At 54.6% G+C, this 8,492-nt stretch overlaps 1 protein-coding gene across 2 annotated transcripts; it reads left to right on the forward strand.

Annotated features, from left to right (window-relative positions):
* On the forward strand, positions 1 to 4,942 carry COMMD7 (COMM domain containing 7). 2 transcript variants are annotated; one of them, XM_042887462.1, is made up of 9 exons: positions 1 to 92; positions 928 to 981; positions 1,064 to 1,169; positions 2,764 to 2,820; positions 2,899 to 2,936; positions 3,423 to 3,513; positions 3,635 to 3,684; positions 4,151 to 4,199; positions 4,601 to 4,942. In XM_042887462.1, the coding sequence occupies exons 1-9, from the start codon at positions 9 to 11 to the stop codon at positions 4,675 to 4,677; spliced, it is 606 nt and encodes a 201-aa protein (XP_042743396.1). In that variant the 5' UTR covers positions 1 to 8; the 3' UTR covers positions 4,678 to 4,942. The 2 variants fall into 2 exon arrangements, with proteins under 2 accessions (XP_042743396.1, XP_042743397.1); XM_042887463.1 differs by having other exon boundaries at positions 1,067 to 1,169.
* The last annotated feature ends 3,550 nt before the right edge of the window (positions 4,943 to 8,492 follow it).

Consider the following 8,492-nt stretch of genomic DNA (forward strand, 5'->3'; position numbering starts at 1 on the left):
GAGCCGCCATGGGGCTGCTGAGAGCCGGGCGCGACGCGGGGCCCGAGGCGGGGAGCGGGGACGTGCAGCACCTCAACCAGCTGAGCGCCGAGGTGCGGGGCCGGGGGGAGGGGGAGGAGGGGGCAGGCGGTGCCCGGAGAGGGCGAACAAGCGGCTCTGAGGCGCGGGGCCCCGAGCCCGGCCTGCGGTGTGAAGGCTCTGCTGGGCTGCGGGCCGCGCCGGTGGCGGCGGTGCTGGGAGGCGGTGGGATCTGCCTGCAGCTGGGCCCGGGGGTGACAGCGAGGCCTTGAAGCCGTGCTTCTGTCTGCCGAGTCGCTCTGGTTACCTCGTGGGTTTTTTGGGGCATCGGAGTGGATGTTTGCATCCTCTCCCGTTGGTTGCTGTTTGGATCGCATGGGATGGAACGGCCACAAAAGGCCTGCTGGTGATGGGTGCACGAACCCCTTGGGTTGTCTTTGAAGAGAGCCCATGTGCAAATGCTGCCCATAGGCATCTTGTCATGGCAAAGGCTGGGGGAACACCTCAGCATTTATGGCCACAAGTTGTACCAGAGGTTTAGGTTAGACATAAGGAAGAACTTCTTCTCTCAGAGAGTAGTCAGGCACTGGAATGGCTGCGCAGGGAGGTGGTGGAGTCGCCATCCCTTGCAGTGTTCAAGAGGCGTCTGGATGAGGAGCTAGGAGATTTGGTTTAGTGCTCATGGTAGCAGTGGCGATGGGAGGACGGTTGGACTGGATGGTCTTGCTGATGATTGGGAGCTCAAACTCCAGCACCAGCACAAGGAGACAGGAAGAGCTGTGTCAGGGCAGGACATCAGCCCCAAACTGCATGGTGAGGGGGGAAACGAGGTGCTGAAGAATGAAGTGAGGTGCTGAGGAACAAAGCATGCTGATGCTTCACTCCTAACACCACCCTGTTTCTTCACAGCAATTCTCAGCACTGACTGAAGTGCTCTTTGGCTTTCTGACAGAACCCAAGGAGGTAAGGCTGCACAGAGCACAAAAGCAGCTCTCAGGTGAGAAGCATGCAGAGATAAGATTGTGTCGTTGCTCTTTCTCTTGAGCAGGTAGAAAGGTTTCTGACTCAGCTCTCCGACTTTGCAACCATGAATAAAATCAGCTTGGGCCCCCTGAAAAACATTGTCAAAAGTATTCTTCTGGTACCCAATGGTAAGTGGTACGTATGCATATGCTGCCCTGAGGCCAAACTGCTGCATCCATTCTGCATGCTGCTAAAGGCCCCACGTCTTCAGAACTGTGTTGCACAATGATGCTAACAGTAACTCATAAATAGCTTAGCATTTAAGAATCAAAAATTCAGAAAGTGCTCCCCTGCTGCAGCATCCCCACTGAATGACTCAGGCTTTGTCTTCTTTACACTGTTCCCACAGACACGTCTTGCAGGCCTGGCTACACTCACTCCCCTGCTTATTAAGTGCAGGCACAACACTTTGTGATGGTAACAGAGCTTGGTTCAACCCATACCTGTAATCCATTTGTGCTAAACCAGCACAGCCTTATGTTGGCACCACATCTTTGCACTTCCATCCCAGTAACCCAGCGCTGTGACTCCTACGAGAACAAAGCACCATTTGAGGGCTGCATTCACGCCCCCCTGGAGCAGATTGGGATCCAGCAGGCATAGTTCCTTGCACACGTGATGTCTGTCCTTGTAGTCTTGTTTTAGAAAAACACATAAGCCTCCAGTGACTTCTCATTCACAAACACTGGAGGAGAGGGGTGGGAGAATTCCCTTTGCATGCCCTATTCGGACTCTGCCGTATGAGATTGCTCTGATGTTTTGGCTGCTGTCAGACGCAACGCTGCATCAGACATCCTCCCTCACATTCATGCCTTGGTGATCCTCGTTATCAATGGTTGCTTAGAAATACCCTTCAGTCCCCCATTTCCCACAGAGTTCGTCACAGCAGCGAGGCCGCGCACAGCGGCTTCCTGCATTCGGGTTAAACTTCCATCCTACTATTTCAAGCCATTTCTTCTGTCCCAGAGAAGCACTGAATAGTTTCCTTCCCTACAACTGCCTTGGAGGGATTCAGTGCAGAATCAGCATTTTCTCCCTTCCTGTTTGTGCACTGGCTGCACTCAGCCTCACAGTTCCTGTTTGCGAGCGCTGGTTCCAGTCCTGTTGCACCTTCTCAGAAGCTCCGGGATGCCACGGGCTGCACCAGAGCAGAACACAGCAGATAACTTTGCCTCTGTGCTACACAGAGCCACGTGGGGCTGCCAGTCTCTTTGAATGTTCACAATTCCTGCTCCTGGCTTCAGAGAACAGAATCCTTGTAAACTTCCATGTGCTGCCTGCGCTCTGGAACAAAGGAGGCAGGCACAGCAGGGGAAAGTGTTATATGCACACGTTCACACCCATAATCCAAAACACAGCAGGTAGGTCAAATTAGTAGCCTGCCAGCCTTAACAGTTCCCCCTTAACAAGCAGAGCTTCTATAGGAGAGAAAGCAGCAACTTCAAAACACAACTGCTGCTGCTGTTACCATGGTTACCTGCAATGAAATCTCTCCCTCTCTCTCTCAGGCACTTCCACAGGACTGACTTTTAAAGCACTGGGCATCTGCAAAGATACCAGCAGACACAACTGTATTGCCTATTGGCAAGCTGGGGTTTGTTTCAAAACAGTCCAAGAACAGCCTTTCTATGGCAAGGTCTCCATCCCTGCGTCTGTTTGCCTCAGTAAGGACTGGTTCCACTCAGTAGAAGCTGATTTTTTCCCCTTGCACTGTTTATTCAGGTGCCCTGAAGAGAAATCTGTCTTCTGAACAAGTCAGAGCAGATTTTGTTGCTCTAGGTAGGTCACGTGACCTCGCTAAATAAAAGCTAATTAACATTTATCATCTATAGTAACCTCGTGTGCTTTCTCCCACAGGCCTCAGCGAAGAGAAAGCCAGTTATTTTGCAGAGCAGGTACGAAGACCTCCTTGCTTGTTTCTAACTAACAGAAACTCAGTCAGATGCATCAGCTGCTTCCAACCCAGCTCTGAATTTTGAGCTGAAAATCCCCAGTGATAAGAAACACTTGTGTAATGGTGCTGTGCTTTGCTGTGGCCTCTAGCCTGTGGGCTCAGTGATTCCTGCAGCCGTGTGGCTTCCATCTGATTGTTTTTCTGCTTTGCATGCCTGGAGCCCCGGGGTCACGCACTTACACGAACACATGACTTTTTGTGCAGATACTGTTACACAGAACCAATGTTCAAACAAAACCAGCCAGTGCCAGAAGTGACGGGGCAGATGGAAATCCTTGCAGGACTCATCCTTGGGAGCCCTCCTGGCTGCATTAGCTTGGCCCATCACACACACACACACTTGGGCAGCTGTTTTGTGATTTGTGTTGAAATTACAGGCACCACACGTGGAGCCCCTCTGAACTGATGGTGTGTTCTGCTCTTGCAGTGGAAGCTGAATGCCCCCACCCTGACACGCCTGGCTGTTGGTCAGACACTGATGATTAACCAGCTGATAGACATGGAGTGGAAGTTTGGTGGTAACGGAGCTAAGACTTAAAATGACCGGGTTGGGAAACCCAACAGCACCTTTGGGCTGTAGGAGGTTTTGTTTCACAGCTTAGCTAACTTTCTCTCCCTTCTGCTCTCTCTGAATCACAGTTACAGCCGGGAGCAGCGAACTTGAAAAAGTAGGAAGTATCTTCTTACAGGTAAATGCCCTGCATGGGGGAATCACAGCACGGTCAGGGAACGAGCCGTGGCCAGGGCTGTGGGGGGAACTGGCTGCCAGAGGAAGCAGAGGAAAGCTGGATCTTGTAGGAGCTTTGCAGTGGCACATCTTCAGTGCTCTGAGTGAGCTGCCAGCAGATAGCAGGCGTGCTGCTGTTTGTTACTTCTCAGAAGAGCTGCATCACAAAAGTGCAGCCCACTCTGAAAAGCTTCATCTTAGCACAGGTTGTGCTGTCTCAGGGAGGGAGGGGGAAGGCTGTGGTTTCTAAGGGCTTCCCAGAGATCCTCCCTTATCTGTTCCTGCAGTGACACTTCTTGAAAAGCCAGACAGATGTGTGTTCTGTGCAGCAGTTTGCACTAGAACTCAGAGCAGATTCCTGTCTATTCATGGTGCTTGAAATACGGGCTTCTGCACTGATACATCTCTGCTTTTTTTTCCTCCCCTAGCTGAAGCTGGTGATTAAAAAAGGGAGCCAAACAGAAAATGTCTATGTAGGTGAGTTAACCGTACTGGAAAAGCAGCAGAGAGCTTGAAATCCGAGCTGTAGCTCAGAGCTTTTGTGTGTTTGGGGAGGTGGGGGAGCTTTGGGGGCAGACCCAGCAGGGGTCACTGTGAGAGCATTGCTGGGAGATGCTGCTCCTCCGGCCTCTCCTTGATGCAGTCATGGGAAGCATTTGGGAGCACTGACTGCTGGGCAGCCCTCACATCTTTGCAAAAGCAGATGCAGGTGTGCCATGGAGCACTGGGAAACAGCAGCATGGCAAAGGAAGGAAGTGAACCTAGCTTAGGTGAACGTGAGCTGCTCTGCGATAGCACCAGAGTGGCTTCTCCAGCCTTCATTGCAACCTGACATCTAAGGTTTTATACCTCTATTATTATTTCTTTTTTGCCTACAGAGTTAACATTGCCCCAGTTCTACAGTTTCCTGCATGAAATGGAAAGAGCCAAAACCACACTGGAAAGCTTTGGCTGAAGCTACAAGGACCTGACCTGTCATCTGTGCAGGGTGTTTAGTTTCTCCTTGTGGACCTGCAGATCTGCTCTGTTCCAGCTGGTAAGAAAAGATGAGGCTGTGCAACCAACAGCTGTGCCAGAAGTCCTTCAAAAGCCAAAACTCGGGCAAATGTTTTGAAGGCATTATGAGTCCACCTGGCCCTTTTTTAATACTATCATGAGAAATTGTCTGACGTGGATACCTGTACTAAAATGGCAAAGAAATAAACCCATCCCCATCCTTCTCTGTTTGTATCAGAATTTGATTTTTTGAGACAGAAACAGAGCAAAGAATCACTTCCATGCTAGGAAGAATGGAGCAGAAATGGATGGGATGCAAGGAGAGCATCCAGCCTGCTGAACCACTTCACACCCACTTTGAGCCTCTCCTTGTATCAAGGAATGGAATGATTGCATCCTTCCCAGTCACATCTTGTGCAAAATAGCACTGAATCACCATAGAAAGGTTTGAGTTGGAAGGGAGCCTTAAAGGCCATCTGGCCCTGCAGTGAGCAGGGGCACCCACAGCTCCACCAGTGCTCAGAGCCCCCCAGCCTGACCTGAGTACGATGGGAGGATCAGCTCAATAGAAAAGGTGCTGTAAGGAAGGGGAAAAAGATTGCTTACCTGGATCAGAAGATTTCAGGTTCACAAGGGAGGAATCTCCAGAAAGAGATCCTTCCTAGGGGCAGTCAGCCCTTAAATGAGGTCCAAGAGGTGCAGCCTGCTCCACCCCTTCCTGTCTCACAGCTGAATCGCCTTCACCTGTGCCCCAGGGCTGACAGGGGCCTTTCCCCAGGTGCTCCATCAGTGCTCCAGGCCTCGACTCAACAGTTACCATACAGGCACCCACCTCATCTCTGTGCCACTGCCCTCACTGTAAAACCTCCCTTACATCCCATCTCCACCTCCCCTCTTTCACGTTGGTCTTTTCAGCTTGCAGAAGACCTGGCACTTTTCCACGTTGCATTTCATGCAATCCTGCATGAGCGACCGGAGCCTGTGGTGAGGACAGGCTGAATCACGTGCTTGGAGCACAGCGCAGGGAATCCTGCTGGCAAGCCTGGGGGCAGTATCTGCATATTTATTTCCTGACATGGCAGGCCATCCACGAGCATGTTAAGATTTGTCACGTGATGAAGGTAATAAAGAATTTGGGTTGTTTTTTAACATAACACCCTGCAAAATATTCCATCTTCCTTTTGGGTGGCAGGAAAAGCCCCGGAGTGCTTTCTGCAGACAAAAGGAATGTTTTTGCTTTACATCTTCTGTCGGCCATTCCTCCCTTTTCCCCTCACCCCCCCGGTGCCGCAGCGCTCAGCCCGTCCCACTGTGCTGGAAGATGCTCAGACCGGGTCAGGATCCCCATCTCCTGTTTCAGATGAAGCTCTGTGGGGCTGATGCACAGCACAGCACGCCGACCCCAAGCGTGGGGGTCACCTCTGCACTGCTCCACGGTCCCCAGAGAGCGTGGGGTCACGGTGACCCACAGCCCCGTTCATCCCTGCGTTGGGCTGCGTGCGATGGAGCCGGGCCCAGGGGAGGGACATCCTGGCATAGGCTGGGAGATGTGGTGTGGCCTCGTCCTGCGTGGGGCTGGGAAGGTGAGTGCAGGGGTGCAGGGCTGTGGGCAATCCGGCAGCAGCCTGGTTCTGCCTGGGTTTCCTGGTAGCTCTGGGTCTCTGCAGTACCGGTGCTGCCAATTGCGGCCGCCTGCGAGAGCTAATCTCTGTGGGACAGCAGGAGTGGGGGAAACGGGGCCCCTCGCGGTGTGGGGTGAAGCTTAACCACACTGCTGCTGTCCTCTGCCTCCCCTGGGGCTCTCTCGGCCCATTTCCTCCCACCCAGAGGCTGTCAAGGACCGCACCACCCCATGGGTATGAGGCCATCCCAAGGCCCCATGCATCCCACAAGAGTCCCACGAGGGCGAGTGACAGTTGGGATGTGGGGGCCGCTCCCCCAGGGCCCATCGCCCCCAGCACAGCTTCAGTGCTGCTGTAATCAGCAATCCCTGGAGATGGCCAGCTCTGCTCTGGGCAGAGCCCCTCACCTCTGCCTGCCTGGCAGGGTGATCTCTCCCACCACGCTCATCCCTTCTGCACTCCAGGTCTCCCATTCCAGGAGCTGGAACCGGACCAGGAGCAACCAGAACACACAAATACCTATGGAGGAATGCCAAGAGCTTTTCCTAGAAAGTGTTTGCTGCAGGAAAGAAGGCTGTGGGGCCCGGCAGACCTCCCTGGAGGAGCTATGGGATGATGGTGCACCAGCCCCAGCCCCGGTTCAGCACCCAGGGTTTGCAGGCATGGGATCTGCCTTGTGATGCAGGCACTGTGCTGTGCGTGGCTCCGTTTCTGCTCCCTGCCTGCACACCTCAAATCACCTCCACTATCCCAATGCCCTGCTGTTCCCATCTGCAGCACCACTGCATTCCTGCCACAGGCAGCTCCCACTGCGGCAGCCATCAGGAGACCTGGGCAGGAGGGGGCTGTCTGGGGATTGCTCCACGTGGACACATCCCAGCTCCTGCAGACGGGGCTCAGGCGGGGAGGGGGATGCAAAGCTGGAACCAGCAGCCAAGTGCCCCCCAGCACAGCCCTGCACTGCAGCGCCAGCATGGTGAGCACAGGGACTGGAGGCAGGCAGGGAACACAGCCCCAGTTCCACATCAATCTGCAGCAATTGCAAGAACAAGTTCAGGTGCCCCAAACCCACAGATCAGCAAATTCCTCGCAGCAGAGGCCAGAGCCCGGCTACGCACAGCGGGGCCTCCGTGACCTCTATGGCCCGAAACAAACACTGCATTATGGTGCTGACCCCACAGCCTGCCCAGGGCAGCCAGCACCGGCCCCGTCCCTGCGGGGAGGCTGTGGTGGCCGGAGTGGGGCCAAGGGGACAGCCTGCATGGGAACAGCCACGCTGCAGCCCTGCTCCAGGCGTGGGGATGCGTGAACCTGGAGCGCTGCCGCCCATTCTTGCAGGAGGACGAAAGGCTGGTGGTGTGTGAGGCAGCAGAAATATTCCTAGCATGTTCTCCATCCCTGAGCCGTGCCATCTCTCGAGGCATTTCTTTGTCCGGGCGCTCTGGGAACAATTGGGGCTGCTCAGCCAGACCGCAGGCTGTCGATCAGCAGAGCGAATGAATGCTCAGCCATAAGGAACCCATCTTCTCCTGCAGCACGGGGAGGTGGCCACCAGAATGGGGGCCCGTGGCACAAAAAAAAAAAGCACAAAGAGCAAATAATGCCCGGGCACAGGGTGGTGGTGGAGCCCCGCAGCCCCTCCAAAGGGAGGGGGATCCCAGTGCCTCACATTGCCCCACACCCTTGGAACATTCCAGTCCAGGTCCGGTGGCAGTGGCTTCATCACAGACACAGCTCTGTTAGCAGCCCCCCCTCCCCCACCACCACGATGGGCCCAGCCTGTATCCTACCGCTGTGCCCCAACACCCCCAGCCCCACACCGGAGGGCAGTGCCCCGCTCCTCGCCACACAGCGACCATTTCCCCATGCTCCCCGCAGCGCGCAGCTCCATTTTATAGGTCTGCTCTGTCCCAGGGGCATCGCTGTTGCAGCGCAGCCGCTAATGAGGTTATCCCCGACCACGCCACCGAGTTCGCCATGGAAAGAGAGGGAAAACGGCGTTAACCCCTGCGCTGCCGACACAACGCGCAGCGCTGCGGAGCATCTTTGTTCCAACACGCGCCCTCGCTGGTCCCAGTGGTGACGGTGCTGCTGCAAAGCAGGCGAGGAGCCCTCGTGCCGTCCTCGTCTCCGAGCATTGCCAGATCTGCAG

The sequence above is a fragment of the Lagopus leucura genome, unplaced genomic scaffold (genome assembly GCF_019238085.1).
Source record: "Lagopus leucura isolate 7727_CA_CO unplaced genomic scaffold, USGS_WTPT01 Super-Scaffold_100083, whole genome shotgun sequence".
NCBI classification, from domain to species: domain Eukaryota; kingdom Metazoa; phylum Chordata; class Aves; order Galliformes; family Phasianidae; genus Lagopus; species Lagopus leucura.

What these genes read in the sequence shown, in the direction of transcription:
- COMMD7 (XM_042887462.1), top strand. Translation starts at nt 9, where the DNA reads ATGGGGCTGCTGAGAGCCGGGCGCGACGCGGGGCCCGAGGCGGGGAGC. An exon ending in AGCAGATTTTGTTGCTCTAG is followed by an intron (nt 2,821 to 2,898) that starts GTAGGTCACGTG and finishes TTTCTCCCACAG; the next exon opens with GCCTCAGCGAAGAGAAAGCC. An exon ending in CCAGTTATTTTGCAGAGCAG is followed by an intron (nt 2,937 to 3,422) that starts GTACGAAGACCT and finishes CTGCTCTTGCAG; the next exon opens with TGGAAGCTGAATGCCCCCAC.